This window comes from Prionailurus bengalensis, chromosome B1, assembly GCF_016509475.1.
Source record: "Prionailurus bengalensis isolate Pbe53 chromosome B1, Fcat_Pben_1.1_paternal_pri, whole genome shotgun sequence".
Classification (NCBI taxonomy): Eukaryota; Metazoa; Chordata; class Mammalia; order Carnivora; family Felidae; genus Prionailurus; species Prionailurus bengalensis.
Window position 1 is genome coordinate 105,951,771 of NC_057344.1, and position 26,444 is coordinate 105,978,214.

At 35.9% G+C, this 26,444-nt stretch overlaps 1 protein-coding gene across 1 annotated transcript in view; it reads right to left on the reverse strand.

Moving 5' to 3' along the window:
- Nucleotides 1-26,444, reverse strand: part of NDST3 (N-deacetylase and N-sulfotransferase 3) — a 184,220-nt gene that overhangs the window by 10,581 nt on the left and 147,195 nt on the right. Inside the window, 6 exon segments of the mRNA XM_043569644.1 lie at nt 7,074-7,183; nt 9,078-9,248; nt 12,244-12,418; nt 16,600-16,723; nt 20,996-21,092; nt 23,548-23,730. Coding sequence (XP_043425579.1) covers nt 7,074-7,183; nt 9,078-9,248; nt 12,244-12,418; nt 16,600-16,723; nt 20,996-21,092; nt 23,548-23,730 — 860 coding nt within the window.

Here is a 26,444-nt window from a genome sequence, read left to right on the forward strand (position 1 = left end):
TACATGAAATCTGGAAAGTTCTTTTATTCATTCATTCATTTGAAAACTGGGAAGTTCTACTTTTTTAATATTTCTACTTTATTTTTTTGAAAAAGAATGTGAGCAGGGGAAGGGCAGAAAGAGAGGGAGACAGAATCTGAAGCAGCCTCCAGGCTCTGAGCTGTCAGCACAGAGCCCAAAGTGGCGCTCAAATTCACAGACCATGAGATCATGACCTGAGCCAAAGTCGGATGCCTAACCGACTGAGCCACTCAGGCACTTGGAAAGCTGGGAAATTCTAATACAACAAAATTTCTGGAAATCTGCTATTGATATAGTATTTTTCATAAACATTTTGTCCTTAACAATTTCTACAATTGAATTCTGACTCATTTTAAGTATTTAAGTCATCAAAATTCAGAATCCAGACCATTATTATTTTTTTAATAATATACCTAACTCTAGATACGTGTCTGGAACATACATATGCCTTATGACAGAACATTGTTTTTTTGTTTTTTGTTTTTTTTTTTCAACGTTTTTATTTATTTTTGGGACAGAGAGAGACAGAGCATGAACGGGGGAGGGGCAGAGAGAGAGGGAGACACAGAATCGGAAACAGGCTCCAGGCTCTGAGCCATCAGCCCAGAGCCCGACACGGGGCTCGAACTCACGGACCGCGAGATCGTGACCTGGCTGAAGTCGGACGCTTAACCGACTGCGCCACCCAGGCGCCCCCAGAACATTGTTTTTAAAAGACACACTGAACTTCACACATAATATAAGAATCAAAATAAAAATAGGTTTTTCTTTCATCTCTGCTAATTGGTTACATCTTATGCAGCAGGTTGTCATGCTTGGCTTTATTGAGAAAAAAAAAACTGTGTGTGTGTGTGTGTGTGTGTGTGTGTGTGTGACACATAGCCCAGGCATCTGTATGCATATGTTCATAGGCAATGGCATATGTGTACTGGAGTGGAAAAGAAAGGAAGAGAAAGGCAGAAGGGAGATCATGTTTATTTTCCAGGTGACTTGAGCTACAGGTGAAGGGATTGATGTTGACCTTATGAGTTTGAAGACATCAACAATGCAATTTCATAGCTCACATGAAGAAGCTTGATAGAAAATGGAGAAAGATCTCCCTACATCTGTTTAGAATATCAACAGTAACCCCTTAAGATTAATCCTGTTACTGCAGGCACTGATATCTGATGGAACAGCAAGAAGCATCCTTTTTTAAAGTGTAGGCACTAGATGTGGCTAGGACCCTTCTTTAAAGGATTTCAGGAAGTAAATAAGTTTTATGTGTTGTTTACCCGTTCCTGGAGGCAGAGATACTTTGTTAATCATTGTATCCCAGAGTCTTGCACATAGTAGTCATTCAATAAAACTTTGTTGAATTAGAGTAAAACAAGAATGGATTGGCTCTTAAATATCTATAAAATATCACCGTGATGTCTAGAAATAACTGGAAGAGACATGTAGGTAGGGACAATCAAAGTTTTCCAACGATTCAGCCTCCAACTGGCAACATTCCTATATTAATGATAATGTGGCCTTAATTTTACCCTTGGACAGGTGAATCCTAGGGAATATTCAAATTATACTTAGAAGGAAGGTTCAAGCATGTTTAAAATGCCTTTAAATTGAAGTAACATTTCCATGGGAGAATAGTGAACTGAAAACAATGCAGGTAAATCTCAAAACCAAAACACCATCATGTAGGTGTTATGGAACAAACACAGAAGTTATTTTTTGTTAGTTTTTTTTTTCTTAATCAATTTCCTCTCTACACACATGCTTTTATGATTTAATGAACCATTTTGCTGACACCCATTTTATTTTTAACAGTTTTCGAGGTTTTATTTACTTATCATAACACCTATCTTAAGTGTTCAATTAAGTGATTTGTAGCAAGTTTATATAGCTGTATAACTACCACCACAATCTAGTGTTAGAACATTTCTATAATTCCCCCAAAACCCTTAGAGCCCACCAGGGACAATCCCTGCTGTCACCTCCAGCCCCAGGCTAGCACTGATCTGCTTTCAGTCTCTAATATGTCTTTTCTGGACATCTTCCTCCACCCCATTTTTTTTTTTTTCCTGGTGTGGATATGCCAAATTCTGTTAATCCATTTACTGGTTGGTGGCTATTTGGATTGGTTCCATTTTTTGGCTATTATTAATAATGCTTCTGTGAACAAGTCTTTGTTGGATGTAGGTTTTCATTTCTCTTGGGGTAGACTCCTAAGAGTAGAATTGGATTATTTGTAAGCTTCTGTTTAATTTTTAAGGAACTGCAAAACTGCGCTTCCAAAGTTGCCATATTATTATACATTATTATCAGCAGAATATGAGGGTTCTAGTTTCTCTACATTCTTGCTAACATTTGGTATTGCCTTTTGGATTATAACCATTCTAGTGGTATTTCGGTGTGATTTTAACTTAATCATATCACTGTGATTGTACATTTATTATGCAGAGTGATTGTGCATCTGAAGATGGATTCTTTTATAATACAGTCTGAGACAACTTCAAAAGCTCATTTTAAGGTTTCAGTCTTTTAAAGAAAGTACTTCCTGTTGGTGTACTATCCATTAATAAAAATTCATAATATTGTTTTTCTCTAGTTGTAGCTTCTCGTGCCAACTCGAAGAGCTTAATAGATTGGAAGTGCAGGCTCCAGTGGACTGGCTGAGTTTCAGTCCTGACTCCTCAATTTATATGCTGAGTGACTTTTGGCTTAGCTTTCTGTGCCCGTTTTTTTTTTTTTTTTTTTTTTTTTTTTTTAGCTGAAAAATGGAGCTAATAGTACCTCTCACACCTAGTGTTGGTATGAAGCAATATATGTAAACATATAAATGTAGAACATATACATGCATATTGATTTTGAAAAGTTATGAACACTCTGAAAAACAAATTCATCATAGGAAATTGGAGCAGACTATCTTCTCTTTCACTACTTACCACTGCTAGATGCTCTTTCATGGGTAGTCTAGGGAACCAACACATTTTGGCTATCATGGCTACTTTAAAAAAATTTTGTTTTTAACATTTATTTATTTTTTGAGAGACAGAGACAAAGCACGAGTGGGGGAGGGGCAGAGAGAGAGGGAGTCACAGAATCTGAAGCAGACTCCAGGCTCCCAGCCGTCTGCACAGAGCCCAACGTGGGGCTCAAACTAACTGCAAGATCATGACCCTGGCGCCCTTATTGTGGCTACTATTTTTTTTTTTTTTTTTTTGCTACTAAAAAAGGTTTTAATGTGGCACATTTTTACAAAGAGTCATCTAAAATGGGATGGGAAAGATTTCCTGGTGAATATAAATTTGGTTGCCAGGGAAATGGTATTAGAAACAACTGAAGTCCTTCTTGGGGTCCCTGGGTGGCTCAGTCCATTAAGTGTCTGACTCTTGATTCGGCTCAGGTCATTATCTTACAGTTCATAAGCTCACGCCCCACATTGGAATTCTCTCTCTCTCTCTCTCTCTCTCTCTGCCCTTTCCCTGCTCATGCTCTGTCTCTCAAAATAAATAAATAAACATTGAAAAAAAAAGAAACAATTGAAGTGCTTCTTGAATTTTGAGGCAGCTTCAATTCTTTATGACTTAGTCAAGCCCCATCCACAGAACCAAACCCTGGCCTTCAAATTCTTATTGTCCATTTATTAAAGTTTTTACAGTAAATTAATATTAAAAATTCATATAACTCAATCTGGTCTCATTTATGTTTACAAACAGGTTAACTGAGAAATAAAGATGTCAAGTTCAGGTATTTAACTAGTATTTCTTTCTTTCTTTCTTTCTTTTTTTTTTTTGTAAATATTTATTTATTTTTAAGAGACAGAGAGACAGTGTGTGAGCAGGCAAGAGGCCGAGAGAGAGGGAGATACAGAATCCGAAGCAGGCTCCAGCTCTGAGCTGTCAGCACAGAGCCCGATGTGGGGCTCGAACCCACCAGCTGTGAGATCAAGACCTGAGCCAAAATCAGACGCCTCACCGACTGAGCCACCCAGGCTCCCCTTAACTAGTATTTCTAAGGGTGAAACCTCTTGTCATGAACATTGATGGCTAGGTAGAACTATTAGAGCATATATTCATGGAAAAATAAAAAAAATTATACTTTTCATTTTACTTTATACAAAGTAGCAAAATTCCATGCTACACATTATTTTTACTGCTTTCTCTCAAATGATCAGTTGGCTCTAAAACACTATGTAACACACTACATGAAAGCTAAAATGACGTCAGTATATCAATCCAATTTACAATTTAGGCATAAGGTTTTGTTGAACTAGAATTGTAAAATGCTGATTACCGTAACTGAATGAGAAGTTCCTATTTATATTGTTTAAAACTTATACTGCTTATTTAAATCACATCCATTCTGACCAAGAAAATCAGATTTTTTTTTCATATTCAGTACGTCATTTAAAATTCATGATGACAGTACTATGTCATTTTAAGGCATCATAGACTATCCAATGAGTGTATGAAATTTGGAACTCTTGAGTACTTTCGTTAGCAATTGTGGAAAGGAATAAATAACACTCTTGACAATGGAAGCTGATTGACATTTTTCTTGAAAATAATTTTGAAATAGGGACTTTTTTATATTGAATATAATCAGTTTGTAGAGTGCCTAAATTGGAGTACTCTTTCATGCCAAGCCTGTTCAGTAAAGTCTTTGTGTAGACCTGGTTTGATTCATTTATTCTACTATGTGCAAAAAACTGGATTTATGTGATTAGTTGAGAATTCATATCTGCTTGCAGTTCAGTACATTCTTAGAGGATTTTAATTATTTTTTTAAGTACCAAAGATCTAGTCTTCACTATCACTAGCAGAAAAAAATATGAAGCAATAAATGACATTGCTGAGAACATACATTTTGTTTGACCCCCAGTGATCCTCAATATGTCCAAAGCACCACAGAAAAAAACCTATCAGTACAGTTATTTTACCAAGAGTAATTAAGTTATCGGGGCAGGATTCAGAACAACTGCAAAAGGCTTGGTGAAGGATGATTCAGACTAACTAAGACAACGACATGAAATTCCAAATATTCTACAACAGGTACACTGCTGATTTTTATAAGATGTGTAAAGCCAACTGATGATTGACAAGAAAATATAAGAAGAAACTGAATGGCTATACATTATCTCCATCAGCAGGGTAAGAGCTTGGAAAGCCCTGCAAGATGAGAAGCCATGGTTTTAGAGACTACACATATCTTATCTTGCTACTTCACCCACTGAGCTCCATAGGAGGCTAGAGAATCACATAACGGGCAATTTTAGCCAGGTACATCCCAGGTGCAAAGCGATCCACAGTTCTTTGTATGTAGTATGTTGCTCTGATATTACTTCTCTTAGGTTTACACTCCCTTTTCTAGGCAGTAGAGGGGAATAAAAAGCTTGCTGCTGAGCTGGATGCAAAGGGGACAAATACACAGCATGCAGGTCAAGGACCATTCCATAAAAAAAGAAATTATGTCTTTATAGAATACTTCACTTCTTTTTTTCTGAAATACAATGCTTTGCTATATGCTGTATAAAAAAGACCCAAAGATAAGCCAACTTGAAATAGAAAACTGTTTAGAAAATAAAAGCTTTCTTTTCTAAGAGATACTTAAAAAGATATAAAGCAGAAAGTGGACTTGAATTTCTAACTGCAAACTAAAATCACTCAGCTTTCTTTAAGGTCAAGCCGGAAGTTAAATACCTAAGGCTAGTAGAGTCTGTGTTAGTACTTGAACTAAAGCTCCACAAAGCTCTAATAGTACTCATAGTATAAAAACACATAGGTCAGAAGGTTAATAGTAATAAGAAAAGAAAATGGCTCTTGGGAAGGAAGCTCAAAAGTCAAGTTCCTTTGTCCTCTAAATCAAAATGTCCTTTTTACATACGTCTCTACATATGATTTCTGCAAGACATAAGCAGTATTTGATGTTTTTCTGCCAATCTTTATTGTAAGGGATGCTGAAAGGTAAAGGAATCCTGGCACTCACAATGTCTAACCTGCTGTAAGATAAAGTATACAATGAAAAGAGAAAATCAGTTGATCTATAGATGTGAGTTTTATACTGAGAAATACAATGGAAGAATTCCATAACAGCCTTTTTTAGTTTCTTTAAGGCTCAGTCTATGAGTCTAAAAATTAAAAAAAAAGGTATTATAGTGTAGGTCAGGTCCATGGCGCATTCAATTCTATCTTCCAGTTGCTCCAAGCACGTGAAATAGGAACAAACACAACCCTCATGAATATTATTGCTGACTATTATAATGAACAAAGAAAGATGGAGGTCTTATTTCAAATGCTAAGTGGAGTCCAGAGTCAGGTAAGAGAGCTACCTAGGGGGCAAAATTTCAGGAGGCACTCACTGTCAGGTATTTGCAGGGTCCTGAGAACGAGTGCCTTCTTACAGTACTAATGCCTCTCTTGCCTTATGCTTGTCCTGGCCCAGATGGTGTTAGTTACCTAAGGAAATCAGAAAAGAGCAGCAAAAGAACACCAAACCAGAGCTGTAATTGCTGTGGGCTTCGAAGGAGAGGTGACAGGGTCAGATACACAGTGGGTAAAGACATAAAAGCAAAACATGGAAGTATGTGTAAGAGTAATAACAGCATATCTCTTTCTGCCTATTCAGTCACCTACTGGGTGATTTCTTGCTGCATGACATTATTTTTGAAAATTGCACAAAAGACAGGGCTCATAAACCATCCAGTTAATCACCTCTTCATGCTTGCAAGAGTTCCCACTATTGTCTGTTAAACAGGTTTAGCACTTACTGACTTTTTTTAAGTAGCCACTTTTGTGGGTTAATTCTTGGTTTTAAGATTTACAATTATTTTGCTTCTCTGCTTTCCTTCTAGGGGAAATCTTTCATAGTTAGAAATCAACAGAGGATTTAGAACATTTCTTTGCCACACTGCTGAAAAGTTCATTCCCAAGTAGTTAATGTCAAACTAATCAGAAAATAATCAGTTACGTAAGGAGAAGCCAACATAATAGTTGCATCACCAAACTGCAACTTTTAAAAAACCAGTTCTCTAATGAAACTTCAATAAGTTAATTAGAATATAAACTTACGTTAAAGCTTCTGAGTAATTATAATGAGGAGAGACTCCTAGAAATTTCTGTACTTCATCCATCACTGTAGCAGGATCCATCCTTAGCTGTTGCCCATCAATAATTAGCAACTAAATTACCAGAGAAATTAAAACAAAAGACAATGCACATTGAAGATAGATGTGTAACTGTATAATTAAAAATTTGTGCACTCTGAATTTAGTCAATGAGAGACATTCTACTGAGGGCATTTGCATACATTGTTGTTAGACTTAACCAGACCAATCTCATTAATGACTTAGAATAAGAAATAAATCACACTGATTAAGTGTACTTAGGTTTTGTAATCTGAGAAGTCCCCAAAATACTATGAAAACAAAAAAGCCACTTGAGGGGACCAAATGAGCTTAAGAAATGTGATTACACATCACAAATGGAAACCAAGTTTAAAATAGGCAAAACTGGTGTGCCTGGTTGGCTCAGTCAGTTGAGCATATGACTGTTGATTTTGGGGTTGTGAGTTCAAGCCCCATGTTGGGTATAGAGATTACTTAAAAAAAATCTTAAGAAAACCCCACCAACAACAGGCAAAACAATGATTGCATCATTCAAGATTGGAAGGAACACTGTAGAAAAGAAGAAAAGTTGTAATAAGACTAGGTGTAATGAGACAGAGGACATGTCATTCTCCATGAGTCCATTCAAAGGAGTAGCACTGTAAAGTTTTAAGAAATACTTAGATAATCCATTTGGAGAAAAAGACAAGACTCCCAGTGAACCTGAATGTGGACAGAAGTTCTTCATAACTGACTGAGGGGAAGAGTTTGCTTGTTACTCTAATGAGGGAGGGGTGTGGCCCAGAAGATAGAATGACAGGTGACCATATGTTTCCGATTCTGTGTCTCCCTCTCTCTCTGCCCCTCCCCCGTTCATGCTCTGTCTCTCTCTGTCCCAAAAATAAATAAAAAACGTTGAAAAAAAAATTAAAAAAAAAAAAAAAAAGGGGCGCCTGGGTGGCGCAGTTGGTTAAGCGTCCGACTTCAGCCAGGTCACGATCTCGCGGTCCGTGAGTTCGAGCCCCTCGTAGGGCTCTGGGCTGATGGCTCGGAGCCTGGAGCCTGTTTCCGATTCTGTGTCTCCCTCTCTCTCTGCCCCTCCCCCGTTCATGCTCTGTCTCTCTCTGTCCCAAAAATAAATAAAAAACGTTGAAAAAAAAAATTAAAAAAAAAAAAAAAAGAATGACAGGTGACCATAATGGAGGACCACAAAGAGTGCAGTGCAACTTCTGCTCATGCCTCTTCTCCAATATTTCTATACAGTCTAGACTGGCATTGTTCCCTAGAATGTTCTGTGACTATGGTAATTGTTCTATAGCTGTGGTGTCTAAAAGGTAGCTATGGAACATTTAAAGTGTGGCTAATGTCATTGAGCAACTAAATTTTTAATTTTATATACTTTTAGTAGAAATTTAAATAGCCAGATGTGGCAGGAGCTATCACACTGGACAGCACAATCCTAGATACACAAGCATACACTACGTCTGATGTGACTGGACTGCTTTAAGCTATCTAATGGAGGGGCTGAGTTTGCAATCTAGGTTGAAGTCTAGCAAAAAAGAGAAGCAAAGAAGGCAAGAAGCTCATGAAAAATTCAGCAAGGTGGTTCAAAGGGAAATAATGACACTTAATTAAGAAAAACATTATTTGCCTTGTTTGGTTAAGATGTTCTCAAGCTTTATTCACAGAATAAGAATCAGGGATATGAAGCTTTTGAAGTTCTTGACAATCAGGAAGGGTATGCACTGGAAAATACAGTGGGGAGAATTATCCTGAAATACTTTTAGAAAGAAAATTAAACAGTTTGTCTACCTCTGCCTAACTATTATTCCTTGCCACAGTCTTATTATTTACAACTAAAGAGTAAAAGCCAGTAATGTTTTAATGAGTAAAAATTTCCTCTATCCTGGAGGCAAAGTCATCAACTTAATGAGATTGTAACATGATGGAAATTCTTATTGCTCAATACCTGAAAGGGAGGGAAATAAACAAGCCATCTCTCGATGTGGCTGGCATACCACCCTGGGATCAAACATCTCTTCTGCAAGGCTCTAAGCTCGGAGGGTGCACGGGGACCAGCTGAGATCACTTCGTAAAAGCTGAACTTCAGAGCTGCAGGGTCTTCATGTGATCGCTGATGCTATGATGAAAAGGTGGATAATTAAACTAACTTGAACTATAGGCATGAATAATTAAAAACCAATCTCTGCGACAAGTCTCGAAGCTAAAGGAAGGAGTGACTCACTGCTGGAGAGTTATTTGTTTTGCAATTAATAAGGGATGAAAATGTTTGCTTGGAGCATCAGGATTTAAACTTATGACACTGATGAGGGAATATTTTTGAGAACTTATTTGGCAGAGGCTGAATTCTTATTGATAGGCTTCCTTAACTAACTTTACTGAGTTGTTTCCTTAGTGTATATATTTATTCTGAATGTAAACTTTTGAAAGTTGCATTAATGCCCCCCTTTCAGCCCATAAGCAAACCATTTGTTATGTCCATTGAGTATCCATAATACACAAGCACTCTACTGGTCTGCCACAGTTTTGCTCCATCTAGAATGCAGTTTTAGATTAGAAAAGCCCTACTGGCTATTTTAAATGGAAAAACTACCTAAAACTCTGACATGTACATTATCTGAAATGCACAGCTTTTATCATATACTACCTAGCATCTAAAAGCCAAGATTATTTTACCTAATGGTAACCTTCCTTTGTGATGAATCAGAATCATTTATTGTACAGAAATGCAGAAAGCAGCAATCCAAATAGGAAAGTGTTTCATAATGGCTCAGGCTGAGGCCCATGGGTTTGAAGAAATCACCTTTTCCCTAAATTGACCAATAAATATTCAGGCTTAGTGGTAGGTTTGTGGATGTTTACCACATCTAGTTGAATAGCAAATTTGCTGCAATTGAGATTCAAATTACTACACTACAAACACTACTAGACTTTGTTAAGGCCTGCATTTTGCCAGTACAGAGTGATTTATTTATAATATTTGGGACATTTTGTTAGCTTACAGCCTTGAAACCTCCTTTTATGGTAAATTCTCAATTTCTCAGGGGCTAAGTGGTTGCCAAGTTCCAATTTTCTTTTCTCTTTGAGTCAATTAAGGCTTATTTCTCTTTTCTCCAGATACCTGGTAGAAAAGGTAAAAGGCACAAAATCTAATCAGTCAATTTACAATTTGCTGTATACTATGATTTAAAAGATGGCTGTTGGAGTCTGGCGTCAATGCTTAGTGTGGAGTTGTGGATTTCGGCTTTCCAGGCTGTCTCACTTCCTATTATGCAGATTATTATCAATCTGCCTATCTAAGATTCCATCTGCTTTATTATGACCTTTCCCCTACTCTGTCTCAGCCACAAAACCTTTCCTGACAATCTGTTCTTCCTTTTTGAATATGGAAAAACTACTTTTGTTAAATAACAAAAGGACCCAGTGCTGAGAAACTTTATTCTCTAATATTATAGATTGTCATGAATTATCTGTTTGAAATCCTATCAGTGGAAATGGAATGTACCACTCTTAACCTGCAAGATCAGAGCTATGTGCATTCACTTTAGTACAGAGAAGCAGACTTAGTTCCAACCCAGGTGCAGGGTTTCAGATAAGGAGTTTTTGGTTTCGTTGTTTTGTTTTGGTTATTACCCTTGTCATTATGTGGTATCCTTCTTTGTCTTTTGTTACAGTCTTTGTTTTAAAGTCTATTTTGTCTGATATAAGAAGCATTGCTACCCTAGCTTTCTTTTTGCTTCTTTTGGCATGGTAAATGTTTTTCCATCTCTTCACTTTCAATCTGTATGTGTCTTTAGGTCTGAAGTGAGTTTCTTGCAGGCAGCATACAGATAGGTCTTGCTTTTTTACCATTCAGTCACCCAGTGTCTTTTGATTGGAGCGTTTAGTCCATTTTACATTTATAGTAATTATTGATAGGTATGTACTTATTGCCATTTTGTTACTTGTTTTATAATTGTTTTTATAGGTCTTATCTGTTCCTTTCGTCTCTTGTCCTCTTCCTTTGTGGTTTGATGGCTTTCTTTCTTATTATGCTTGGATTCCTTTCTCTTTATCATTTTGGGTATCTACTATACGTTTATGATTTGTGATTACGATTAGGTTCATATATAACATCTTATGCATATAGCAGTCTATATTAAGTTGGTGGTTGCTTGAGTTTGGACCCATCTTAAAAACACTAAATTTTTACTTCCCCCATCTTATGTATATGATGTCACACTTCTACATCCTTTTATCTTGTGAATCCCTTAATGATTTTTGTGGATATAATTGATTTAGTCCTTTTATGCTTTAACCTGTATACTGGTTTTATAAGTGATTAATCTACTATTTTTATTATACATTTGCATTTACCTGTGAAATTTTTTCTTTTCATAATTTTCTTACTCTTGATTATAGCCTTTTCTTTCCACTCAAAGAATTCTCTTTAATGTTTCTCAGAAGGCTGATTTAGTGGTGATTAATTCCTTTAACTTTTTTTTTTTTTGTCGGGGAAACAATCTCTCCTTCTATTCTGAATGATAACCTTGGTTGCAGGTTTTTTCCTGAATGTATCGTGCCACTCCCTTCTGGCCTACAAGATTTCTGCTGAAAATCAGCTGATAGACTTATGGAATTTCCCTTGTATATGACTGTTTTCTCTTGCTGCTTTAAAAATTCTCTCTTTATCACTACTTTTTTGCCATCTTAATTATTACGTGTCTTGGTGTAGACCTCTGGTTAGAAGTAATACTAGTCTAATAACAGATAAGGAGTTTCTGAATACAGCATTTCACATTTATCTTAACTTTATAGTTTCCAAGGAAATGGGGCCCTTAGTCTATTTTTTTCAAAATGCAGATGTGTAGAAGCACATATGCACATCCAAATACATAATATTTTGTTATATTTTCACTTCATTAATATATTTTATTCAATTAGTGCAAAATTAAAAAAAAAACTTGAGAAAGTATCTCCAGAAACAAAGAAAACTTTATCCACTTTTATGCAGATATAAAACTAGCAAATCTACTCTTTTATTGAGACCTGAGGTGGTTGCTATTGCTGCAAACCATCTCCCCTTCTTCATAGTCCCCTTCTTACCTGTTAGATTCTGTCTGTATTTTTCTTACCTGATACCAGGAATATGCTCGGTCTGAGGGGTCAATGAGGATGGTAATGATCTTTGCTTTCGGGACCAGAGAAGCTGCTCTTTTAGGAGCTTCCTCTGAGTGGAAGTAATTGGCACTCTTTTCAAACAGAAAGTCAGTGGTGACATTAGATGGGACTGGGAAGAAATCCATATACCTAGAAAAGAAATATTTCTCAAAATAAGACTGGTTTATACTCATACTCTGGTGACTGTAGATGTCACAGGTATCCCACAAATCATTTGTTTCCTAAACAAAAGCCCTTTTCTATAAGGCATCTGTTCTATACAGTTTGCAAGGGAAAAGTGTATAGAACACTAATAATGTATCTTGAGAATGCTTTTCTAAATACATTTTCTTTTTGTTTTGCTTACTATCCGAAAAAAAAAGGTATGGGAGATAGCAAAAATGTAGACACAGAATGATCAAACTGGAACAATAATCATCCTAACTATATAAAATGTATCTAAATGCAGAAATACTTTACAGAGAAAAATGTGTGAGTGCTGAACCAAAAGGAAAATTTGATCAAAACAGATGATATGTTCAGTTCAAAGACATTCTAAAAGGACTTAGACAAAATGTTTTTAACTTCATCACAAGTGAAATAATTTCCTTCTCACTAATGTGGTGCTGTGGTTGCATTCAACTATAAAATGTTTAAGTGCAGAACACATCTGGTGTAAACATTGCCTATTTGCTTAACATTTTTTCCATTTAGAGCCATTTATATTCTTTAGAATATTCATAAAATTTTAAAAAGTATGTACATATTTCTAAATATAAAATTCTATCAAATTTCCCAAGGTCAGGTCCTATATCCTTAAGTGGGGTGAGAATGTAAATCACCAGCAGAATGAACATAGGAATAGCTAAAGCCTTACACACAGAAATGTAAGACATAACAGAATTTGTATAATGTCTCATCTGTACAAAAGCTGTCAAATATAAACTAATTCAGCATGTGATAACAGATATTTCTGAGGGACTAAGGGACAACTTTTAAAGGAAAAAGAGCCTTTTTTGGAGAGCACGTGCAAATTTAACTTCTAGGGTTTCTTACATTTGATCATAATGGCTTCATCCTCCACTCCCACCCTCTTCAGTTCATAAGCCATCATGACTTTGGGCTACCAAGATAGGGTAGTTCAGTAGTTACTGAGCAAGAGAGTCATTAGCATTTCTGTGATGACTTCTTTATGCAGTACGTTGTTTTCTTTTAGTCATCTCACACGATAAAGCTTCTGGTAGGATTCCAGTTGTTAACATATTGCAAAGTTTGGCTGGTACAACAAAGTGATGTCTTGAAACTCAGGGCAGTAAAGAAATTCTTTTATGTTTTCTGGAAATTGCCTTGGTGATATGTCATTCTGGCATCCTTTTAGGGGGAAACAGATATATAAAAATTTCTGGAAAGTTTGATCTGCTGTTTTGGTGTATAGTCTATTTGTAGAAAGTGCCACATTTTAAGATATTTCTTAAGTTAGATGCTCACCCTGGTTCCAGAGATGCTAAGGTTATCCCAAGTGTCTAGTGATACCTTATTTGGTCCAAGCTTGTCTCAGCCTTGCTTATTCTGAGAAAGGCTCAGGAAATCACAAAAGAAGGGCAGAAGGTATTGAATTCTGAGTAACTTTTAGTTTCTAAAAATGGTCCCACTTTCCCAGCAGTCCTCTCTATACCTGTAACAGTTTAGACCTTAAAAACCTCTTCACGCAGTTTTGGATCTTGGACCTATAATGTATTGATTTTGCCTGGCCCCAGAGGCTCATGGAAAAAGCAGGGGCCAGTTCTTGTTTGCCAGTATGCCCACATTTTTCTAGTGTAGTGGCTGGCACTTAGAGGCACTTGTAAAATGTCTGATGAACAGGTAAATAAGAAATCAGCTTCATATTTTCAGGGTACAAATAGGTAACATCTGGGGAATATGAATTCAGATTATGTAAAGAACTGGTGAGCAAACTAGAGTGTAAACCACTCTAGTTAAAAGTGAATGCCTGCCTTGTTTAAGCTTGGCTACTTTCATAATATCTCACCATCTTTTTTTACTGAAAGATGTGATTTTTGCAATATTCCACATTTATTTGTTACTTGGGTTGACTGTGAGTATTTCTAAGTGATTTAACTCACAGCTAGATCAAGACATTTAGAAGTTCTAAGTGCTAACAGGATGTTAGGGCTCCCCAAGTACCAGTCCAAGCCTTCACTTCATCCCCATGTAATTATAAAAAATAATACCAAACCACAGAATATAAAATTTAAGTGTCTGTATGAATCAAACATTTCTCTTGATCTCCTGATTGTAAATGTTGGCTATTTTACCAAAGATGGAGTGTTCTCATTTTCATCTGCCCTACTTTGCTTTTATCCTCAGCTTGTGTTTAGGTTGCCTGTCAGTTCAGGCAGCCCTGGTTTTCCCCAGTTTTCTAGGAAAAGCAGTTCCCATGGATCCAGACTCACTGTGCCTGTGTTAATTCTGTAAGCCACCTTGGCATGCTGAGACCTACTATCAAACTCTTCCACTTTATGGCTCTGTGGTCCCAAAGGGACTATGGAGGTGCTGACACTTCACAGAGAGACACAGCCTGAGGACTGTTTATACATCTGACATCATTGACAGCAAAGCCAGAGTTACTGATAATAGACTGACATTTGCAGGTACTTTTATTATTTGTGTTGTCTTTTATCAACATATAATTTGTCAATGCAAAAGTGTTTGCAATTGAGGTGTTTTTAGTGAGTTGCACTTAAAATCATTAGCTTTCTACTTATTTATGTCATCTTTTTGTAAACTGCTTAAGGGACTTTTTGTCCTGTTATAGTGCCTTATATACATTACTGACTTCTGAACAACTTTTTAAAAATTGATTATTCTTACAGATATTCTTTTTTTTAAAGTTTATTTATTTATTTATTTATTTAGAGACAGAGAGAGTGAGCAGGGGAGGGGTAGAGAGAGAGGGAGAGAGAGAATCCCAAGCAGGCTCTGCACTGTCAGCGAGGAGCCAGATGTGGGGCTGAAACTCACGAACTGTGAGATCATGACCTGAGCCTAAACTAAGAGTCAGACGCTTAACTGACTCAGCCACCCAGGCACCCCTATTCTTAGAGATATTCTTAAATCCCAGAGAGTTCAAGTATTGCATTCCTCTCCACTTTTTTCTTTTTTTAAAGTAGGCCTCACACCCAGAGTGGAGCCCATTGTGGGGCTTGAGCTCACCACCTTGGGATCAAGACCTGAGCTGAGATCAAGAGTCGGATGCTTTACCGACTGAGCCATGCAGGCACGCCCCCCCCCCCCCCCTTTTAAAGCAGCTTTTAATCACTCCCTTTAGTCCTAATGTTAACATATTTTTATTCTACTGTACACAGGCATATATATTTGAGTCAGTGGTCAAATAGCAGCTGAAGTGGTTGATGCTTTCTTGGTTCTCACAGTTGTTATTTAACACCATACAATTAATCAATATCAAGCCCTGTTCCACACACAAGCAACTCTTGAGGGGGGCGATACTTATGAAATTGAGATCATGCAATTTGACAACAGAAGTTAATATATAACAACCTTTATGCTAAAATACATGCAAAATGTTTATGCTCATGCCCTAGAATTATTATAAAAATTCCATTCTTTCATATCACTTTCTGCCTAGAATTTCTACCTTAACAGCAAGACTTGCAGATATATTTTGTGATTAGCATGTTAATTTGCAACATATATTCCTACTATATTATTATATTTTGTATGTATTTGACATTTTAACTTTTATTTTTAATTTAACTATTTTCCTTGCATGGTTGATATAGTTCTTATTTCAATTCAATACCAAAAATTAAATATTGCTGATAGCTTTATTTCACTTATTTCATTTATTTCATTATTCATGAAATATACACAAATTTCTAGTTCTATTTATTTATTTTTTTAACCTAAAATGCCAAAGCAAAATAAAAAAATATATAGAGGGACTGTAGCATCACTTTAATGCAAAGTGCACAGGAAGAGAAAGCTATGAAAGTGTTTTAAGAAGAGAGAGGAATGAAATTTCTGGGTGTTACAGTATTTCTCTAACTTCGTATCTGTAATAACCATCAAAGATAATTAATGCAAATTCAGATTACATGTGGGCCTCTTGAAGCAATGAGTCCCATAACAAACTGAGAAAAATTTCTTATGAATAATTTCTGTGCTTCTTCATTTTATTGACTCCATTTCCAAGGTACAGAGGATAACTTTTATTTGTGGCTACAAGCTTCTATGTTTGTAAATATTAGCACTAATTTTTATACTGTGCATAGTATATATACTTTTAGATTTATACTAATAACCCATCTTACCAATCAATCCCCCTGTGGTAGTTATTTCTATTAAAGAACTGTACCTCCTCAAAGGTTTTTGGGCTGGGGGAGTTACTAAAGATGGAAGGATGCATAACCAGGAACAAATACAAAGCAGTGGTTCCTGAAAAGACAATAGAGGTTTAGAAATTAATTAAATGAAAACAGATTCCTACTATTAGCATTTCAAAGTCATCAATATACCAAGTATTGTAATGATCCAAACAGATACATATTAGTACTCCTTGAATTAAACTGAATAATCAGCATTTTAAAAGAAGCATATTGGAAAAATGGAGTTAAGTGTGATGTGAGAAAAGGCTTGTTGCAGGGACTAGGAGAACTGGTTTTTGACCTCATCTCAATCACTGATTTGGTCTGTGACTTGGCTTTTAGCTTGGCTTTTTTGGTGGAAAGTCACCTGCCTTGCTTATTTCATAGACTTTCTCTGGGGATGAAAAGATATATTGAACCTGAAGATATTTTGGTATTAATAAAGCATTATATGAATGAAAGACATCATTATTTAATAGAAGATATTACATCACTAAAATCATGTAGCTGAGTTCTCCTATAAGTTCTTCCTAAGGCCTATGAAAGCTGATTAAATTTGAGACAGAATTTAAACTTTCAACACGTTTGTTTAAATTTGAATATGCTTACTTAAAAATGTGATATCGAAAATAGGTTTTTGGAAAAAAATTGTGTCCTTTCTTAGTGATATAACATAAAATTTGCAATTTGGAAAGAGAATGGCATATCACAAGTGCCCATATGGATCTGTGACTATTGGGGATCAAGAGTATGATTTTTTTTCCAAAATGAGCAATGTCATAGACTGTAAAATTAGTGTTTTAGAGCCTAAATTATGAGCTAAAGGGTACAGATTAGGTTGCTACAAGAAAAAGACAATCTGAGTTCAGTTTGCCTAAAATTTAACCACATGCTTGCTGTAATTGTAATTGTGTTTATAAAATCATACTATTAAAATATTTCTGGTCCATGTATTCAGTCTTCTTAAGGCTCTAGTTTCCACTTCTCTGCTCTAATGTGGTTTATATCATTATACAATCTGATGGGGCGGGACCTGTGAATTATACTCTAAGTCAATAAGAGCTAGCAATGGTCTTCAGACATGGCCTTATAACATTTCTCTCACTTGGAGAAATTACTTTCTGATTTTGCTTAGTAATAATGTCATGTTGCCGTCTGTATTAAATTTTGAATTTTCTTATCTCTCTGACAAGCTCTATTTAATATTGTACTTAAATCTAGTATATCAACACAACAGAAAATTTGTTAAAATAACTCTGTCAAGAGCAAAACTGTCTAAAACAATGAATTGAAAGAGGCAGTGTTTCTAGATTATATCTTAGCCAAACTATGAACATTTTATCTATACCCATGGGTACCTGTGAGGAATGAAACATAGTAATCTATGATATACAAAATAAAAATGCTCTTCACAAGCTTGACCTAAAACAGTGGTTCTCACACTTTAGCATGCCTTAGACTAACCTGGAGGTCTTGTTAAAACACAGAGAATCGAACCCTATCCCAGAGGTTCTGATTCAGTACACTTTGAAAACCACAACTTAAAAGAAATGTGTAACAAAATCTAAAACTTATTTGGGGGAAAAATGTTCCATTACTTGAAATCCGTAGTAGAGTAAAGCTTTCTTGAACATGGTGTTTAGAGTCAGGTAAATTCTAGGATCAGGATTTTATTTCTAACACTTATCAGTTGTGTGAAGGTGAACAAAAATATCTAAGCTGAGACTTAGTTGTCTTATCTGTGTAGTGGGGGAAAAATACTTAGCTATCAGGGTTTTATGAGGGTCAAGTAAGACAATCTGTATAAAAGTACCTAAATAGCTTCATATCTCAATATTAGTAAAGTATTTTTTAAAATAACAGCTTTTATGAGATAAAAATTCAATAATGCGTTTAAAAATTGAAAAAAAAAGTCTTTGTGAGGATAGGAAGTATGACCATTATAATGTGAAAAAAGAAAAGAGAATTAGTCCCTTTCTTAGATCAACTGAAAGCATTCTTTTCTGAATTTTATTTTTAAGAATTGTATTCAATCATATTGTTTGCTTTTAATAGCATGATCAGCATTAATAAGACAAACTGAAAAAATAGACATGTAATTGTTCGCATAGTCAGTAAAAGGTATAATATAATTTATCGGTGGTCAGAAAATTGTTAGATTGTGGTTTCTGAACTCTGTCTTTACCTACACTTATTCTTGGGTCTGAATAAACTGTCCTATGTGTGTGTGTTTGAATGTGTTTAATGTGTGTATGTATGTAAAACAACCACCTAATCATAGACACACACATTCAAATAACAATCCATAAAGCTTCAGTTTTATTTTTTGTCAGTTTCAACACTAAAAATATTTGAATATGCTTAAGAATATACATCTATGCAAAAGTATTCAGAAAAATGCTTCTGATGAAACTAAAGTTAAAATGAAGCTATTTAATTTTTATGTAACTGATAAGAAGATATGTTTATCCTTTTAAAAAATCAACTTCACAAAATATTGATATACATAGTAACATGGATGAATCTCAAAAGCATTATCTTAAGTGAAAGAAGTCAAATGCACAAGACTGCACATTTTACTCTTCCATTTATATGAAATTCTAGAAAAGCAAAACTATGGTACCAGAAAGTAGTTTCCTGTGACTGAGGATGGGGGAGGGGCATTGACTGCAAAGGCACATGGGTGGAGAAACTTTTTAGGGAGACAGAAGTGGGGTTTTTTTTGGTTTTGTTTTTGAGACAGAATGTTGTGGTGGTTACACAACTGTGTACAATTGTCAAAATTCATCAGAATTTTCATTTAAAATTGGTGACTTTTAATGCATGTAAATTATACCACTACAGAACTGGGAAAAAAATTAGTTTCCATAAAAAGAGATAAAAAATTTTCTTCCAAAGGCAAATGTCATATATAATTGTAACATAAACATTTGGAAACACAACTGAGTTTAAGATGGCAAGTACTGATTCTTCCATCTGACCATGATTTTTAAATGTCTGCACATCTAGCATGGAACAAGAGGCAGCCCTTCCTGCAGGGCTTTCTGGAGTGAACTCGATATGCCACGCTTCAGAGAGACATGATCAGTAATGACAGTGGGAGTTCGCTGAAAAGACTTGACTTTAGATATTTTTCTAGCTGCCTCTTGACTTTAAAATACATAAGGCCGAATGAAATAAACAAGGACAAGAAAAGTATTTATCATATTTATTATTGTTTTCAGATTGATATTGGCAAATGGGACTAAGAGAAAATGAATAGGCTAACCTCTCTGTGTACATTACATAAAATTTTCTCCAGTTATTTTTAGAGAAATGAGGAGACGGAAGGTATTCCCCTTAGAAAGGGATATGGTTGAAATGGCTGTGAAGCCAGAATCCGAGAGCCCCAAATAATTTATCATGCAGGAAAGAGCATGGATATTTGGCATTTTAAAGCTTCCACCGGGCTTCATTTTAATACTGATTCTTAAAGAAACAAGAAGTTTATGGGGAGAAAAAATTGCATGCCAATTTAAGAAAAGGCACAAAAATTGCATGCCAATTTAAGATTTCTCCTGGGTATGGGTAAATGCCTTTGTTAGCACAAAGTTTTGTTTATGTCTGGAATTCTGCTTGTCAAACATCCTTTAGATTTTTAGAAAACAGTCATCTCTGCAAGAAATAGTTTAGAGATAAACTATATCAGGAAGATGGCAGGAAGAGGCTTTTTCTGGAAGGGATTTATTATAAAGAGTTATCGATACTTATATGTGTTTATCTCGACTTTTGATGAAATCCTGTCAGTCACTTTTTTTTTTTTAATTTTTTTTTTTTCAACGTTTATTTATTTTTGGGACAGAGAGAGACAGAGCATGAACGGGGGAGGGGCAGAGAGAGAGGGAGACGCAGAATCGGAAACAGGCTCCAGGCTCCGAGCCATCAGCCCAGAGCCGGACGCGGGGCTCGAACTCCCGGACCGCGAGATCGTGACCTGGCTGAAGTCGGACGCTTAACCGACTGCGCCACCCAGGCGCCCCTGTCAGTCACTTTTTAAACATGTTAAACATTTAAAAATGTTAACATTTTTCAATTAAGGTCTTTGGCAAAAAAGGAACATTTTCTACCAAATTGCTGGATATTCAAACAGTGTGACATTTATTTTCATCTTTTTCACTTTAAAAAATTCCTTGACAAGCATTTAAATACATTATCAAGCTAAACAAACATTATGTCAGAGAACCAATGTGTTATTCATCCATCAGTATATATAGGAATTTTGAAAACTCTTTATGACAAGAACTCACTGTCTAGTCATCAGGAATTTTATACTGTTTGGTTAATCATAACAAAAAGCTCTCACCAGTTTTCTGGGGTCCTATTACCAAGAATTTTGGTAAACGATCACAGGTTTTTTCTTTAGACCAAATGTCTCTGTGGCGTTTGTCATCACAAGGATTCTAAATGGGAGAAGAATACAGAGATGTATTTTTTGATAAGTGGCCACTATGCTAGAGTTTTTCAACTTCTGTCCTTGAAAAGATATTCCAGGAAGCAAAGCTATGCGACTTCTTTTAAATGAAAGCTTTGAAGTGGCATCATGGAAGCTTTCAAGTAACCCTTTCCATCCTGAACCCTTTCCATCCAACCAACCCTTCCATCCTGAAGTTGAGTGTCTACTGAGGGGTTGGGGAGAGGGAAGACAGCCTCATAGCACTGAGGATTTAGTATTTTTTCTGCTTTTGGCCGTTCTACATCTTAATTGTGTGTGTGTGTGTGTGTGTGTGTGTGTGTACACATGTGTGTGTTTTATTTATTTTTATTTTTTTTTCCATCATTTATTTATTTTTGGGACAGAGAGAGACAGAGCGTGAACGGGGGAGGCACAGAATCGGAAACAGGCTCCAGGCTCTGAGCCATCAGCCCAGACCCCGACGCGGGGCTCGAACTCACGGACCGCGAGATCGTGACCTGGCTGAAGTCGGACGCTTAACCGACTGCGCCACCCAGGCGCCCCTACATGTGTGTGTTTTAAAATAGTGAGCTCCAATGTAGTGTGGGGCAGGGACTGTGCTTCCTGCTAACCTAAAAGAAGATACACTCTAAGCATTCCATAAGTAATTGAAATACAATGTGTAAGATTTTTGTTCTAAATAACTTTGAGCTGTTTTGCTGTGCTTCAAAGAGATACAGATCTGGCCATAATGATACTATTTAAAGAGACAGCAGATTCCTTTCAGATAAGTATTACTATAACTTTGCAGAATATGATTCTAAAAAGCACTAAATTTCAGCAAAAGGGTAAAATGAAGGTGAAATACTATCTTAGGGATCTGCTTTTGGTGTATAGTACATAAACCAAACACACCATGCAAGATGTATCTAGAACATCCTTAATTTCCACTGCAAAGCGCTCATTATGTGAAGACTTAAAAGTTCCCTTTAATACTACTTCAGATATAGGCAATCAGGACAGCACTTCTATTCAATTAATACTACAGATATGTGCAGTTAAAGGAACTTTCTGCTTATTTACAATAAGCAACAGATGGTATGACTAAAGTGAGGGTATTCTTTTTGGCTGCTGTTAAAAAAAAAAAGTTGTTTCAAACCTGTCACCTGAAATAATAATGATTTCAGTTTAAAAGTAAGGTGTTAAATCAGCAGGAAAATTGCATGTCTTTCCAGTGGCTAACATTTGGTGATATTATGCAGTGGTTAAGGAAGAAAGATGTGCATTATAGTAACTGCAAAGTACTATATAGTGATAATTCCACAACCACTGACTTTCACATACTGAAATGTGTAGTTATGTCTCTTCTTGGAGTTACCTGTTTGTGTTCAGGTGGTAATTAGCTCATGTTCAAAGCTGAATGCATTGAGTATGTAGTTCAGATCTTGCTGCAACCTTCTCCTTCTGATGATTGTTATTACTGTACCATCAGCTCTATTAGCAACTCTCTAGTAGCTCAGTAACTCTCATTTAGAACAGTACTTAAGAGCACAGCCTCTGGAGCTGGATGGCCTGGAACTGATTCCCACTCTGTCACACAGTGGCCTTGTAAAGGTGTCTTAGCATTTGCCTGCCTCAGTTTCTTCATCTATAAAATGGGGATCATAACTATACCTACCACACAGGGTAGTTTAAGGATTAAATGAGTTAACATATAAAGAACCCAATGTGACACATAATAAGCACCAAATAATTATTTGCCATGATTATTACTTTCCCCAGAGTACGGAGTAGGCAGTTTAAGTTCAAATTATGTTTCTGCAATTCTGGGACACATGAGAATGTATACTTTGAAATCTGGGTTATGCCTAGAACAGTTTGCATATGCCATGTGTGTGTGATATTTTTTCTAAAAAGCTCAGTAATTTTTCCACCAAACACTTTTCCCATATCCAAAGTAATTCCCAACTAATACTTTTGAAGGCTGCCCATATTCTCCAGCTGCTGGTGTACCCCGTGGTTCAGAAAGCAGACGTCAGTTCTGAACTCTTCTCCCCTATCCCTCTGATGTTATTTAGTCATTAGAGATATAAGATGTGCTCTAGGAGGACTAGCTGGCTGCTTGCTTAGCATACAACCTACTTACCATTCTTCTACTCTTTTCAGCCTATTGCAGTCTGCAAATTGTTCCCCCTCTCTTGACTGAAAACATGACATCCATTGAACCCCCCACTGAGCTTGTAGAATTTCATAATTTCTAATGGGCATAGGAACAGAGAATTTGGCCCACTACGAAGCAATAATACAAAACTGCAATTCAGGAGGAAATAGTTTCTCAAATCTACCAACATTTCAAAAATGTAGCCCCCTCCCCACCCCAGATGCCTTCACTTTTCAGATAGGATTATATAAAATTTGTTTATGGAATTACTTAATTATACTAATTATTGAACAAATATTACCTGCCAGAGAGGGTCTTTTTGATCGGGAAAGAGCTCAAAATACTTGTGAGCCAGCTGCGCTGGAGGCAGAGTCTGAAGTCGCAGGTTCGTCCAGGTCTGCATGAAGTTGGCCAGATTAACAAAGGTATATAGTCCCAGCCGGTCATTCCCATAATTGGACAGATGTGTCATGAAAATGCTGATCTGAAAAAGGCAAATGAACTTCAGTGTAAACACAAGTTATTTCAACCCTAGGGGGAAGTGCAATCATAGCAATGCTAGTTTTTAAGTGGTCTTTGCACAGGGTTTAAATTCATGACATGTTTTGGAACTGTGGACATATCCCAGATACTCTCATTATATTAATGCATATTAGAAGATGTGTTATTAGTAAGACGTGACCATTTTTTTGTGAGGTTTTAACATATTTCATAATAAAAAACGAGTCCAACTGCCATATATCCATGTTGGTGCAATTAGTTGGATGCTGAATAATGTCCTAGATGCTCACACATAATGGCTTCATGTTATGCGACCTATTCATACTTTGCGGCAGCAGAATCTCTGGAGGTTGGGATTTTATAATTTAAGTCTATTTAATTTGGCTTTTAATGTAGTACTTCAAGTTAAAGAATATAAATAATCAATGTATCACCAATATTAGCATTAAGTGAATATCCTCTGATTTGTATTTATTAAAGGCCATAATTCCAGAGGACTAGGGACTAAATTTTTACTAAAATAAGTATTAACTATTTTCCATCAATAACACTGTCAAACCCTTTTCCATATTCAGTGAGTGTACTATTTCCAGCATCAAATACCTCCTGTAAGACAAATTTTCAATGTTTGGCTAGATAAAATCAACTCTTCCTATGGAAGCAGCTGACCTAGATTGAATCCATGCATTGAAAACAAAATCACAGTGTTTTCTTTACAATAAAATAAATGTAAATTCTGTAGGTTTGATTAAATTGGTCTGGAATGCAGAATGGGCTTTTTAAAAGCCACTGTTTCAAGTGAATACAAGTAGTTTTTGTTGGTGAAGTGTTGACAAACGGAAATAATTCTGTATGAGATTTTCAATGGCAAAGAAACCATTGTCTCATTTGTGCTGCTATAAAAAAGATCATAAAAATAACTCATGTGATAATAGTACTTTCCTAAAATATATAATGTCATGTGAATGAATAGTAATAATAGTTATTATAATCATCATAATAATGAATATAATGGGTTCATTCATTAGAGACTGAAAGAAATATTCAAGAAAATTTATTGAGGTAAAGTAGCAGAGATGAGGGAATGGTTATATTAAAACTGGATACAATGAATTAGAAAAAAATCTAATTACTTACAACTATGAATAAGAGGAAACATTGATATCCTTTATTCTATAGAATAAGTCCTGCTGGCTTTTGTATGAAAAGCTTCAACTGTGATCAAGGATATTTAATTGTATTTCTATTCACTCTGCCTGAACATATATTAAATCTTAGAACTTTCACAAACAAAATACTTTGAGGGTAACTTTAAATAGCTACCAGCAGACTGATGCAGTCATGAAATTAATAAGTAAGACTTTTATTACCATTTTGGGTATTTCTGAAAAATGAGACTTTTAAAATTTAACCTTCTGGTTATTTTTATAGTAGCTTCAATTCTATGACTTTTGTTTCCCTTCCTTTTCTCCAAAATGTATCAAAAGTCAGTTGTTGAGAGACTTAAGAAAATCATGCTTACATGTGCAAGTTCTTTTCTAATGTTTGTTAGAGGCAGTCTCTCATCATTCATATTAAAAACTACATTTTTCAGTATAGCTCAACAACAATAGCAAAATGATACTTCAAGTTGTCTATTAAAGGAAAAATTTTAATACCATATAATATACATATATATATTAACTCAGCCACTAGTTCAAATTTTTGCTTTATTTATGAGAGATTTATCAATGTATCTATGTGTCTATATTTCACTTGAATAACATTTGCAGTGGGCATAAAATGGGAAATATGGAGATGTTGTGTGAATTTGTGGTACCAATACATTCGACCTCCATTTGAATTTACTTTACAACCCAGGAAACATTGTATTCTGTGACATTTAAAGCAGAGTGTCATTTTTTTTACCTATATGAGTATAGAAGGTTAAAAAAAATGCTACTCTTTCTCTCTCTTTTTTTTAATGTTTATTTATTTTTGAGAGAGAGAGAGGGTGGGGGGGGGCGGGGAGAGAACATGTGTGGGGGAGGGGCAGAGACGAGGGAGACACAGAATCTGAAGCAGGCTCCAGACTCTGAGCTGTCAGCACAGAGCCCGACGTGGGACTTGAACCCACCAACCGTGAGACCATGACCTGAGCTGAAGTCAGACACTCAACCAACTGAACACCCAGGTGTCCCAGAAAAAAAATGCTACTCTTTCTGTTAAAAACAGAGGCATTTCAGAATGAGTTATGAACTAGTTAATGACATTGCTTTTCCTGAAAGTTGGCAAGAATTAAGGTAATACTTATAAGGTGTTGAACTTAATCCTGTAAAAAAAAATCCACTTAGCCACCAGTCATGCAACCTTCCTCAGGTTTTCAATTCTATTTTTGTATATCTACTTTACCATAATGCAAAGTGCACCATAAGCAAAACGACTGTTTCAAAGTGATGGTTTTGTAATGTGTGTTACCTCACGACTCATTTAGACTTTGGACTCAAGCCTGGGGTTTGTTTTGTTCTTCTAAGAAATAGAAGGCCATAAAGGGAACATAATTGGTCAGGACATAAAATAATTTCTTTTTAAACTTTTTTTTTTGGTGTGTATGTGAATTACAATGCTCTCTCTATACATGGAATATTCTATATCTCTTGCTGCACATGTAACCTCTCCAAGTTGTCTTTATTAATTTTTACTTAGGAAGGTATGCAC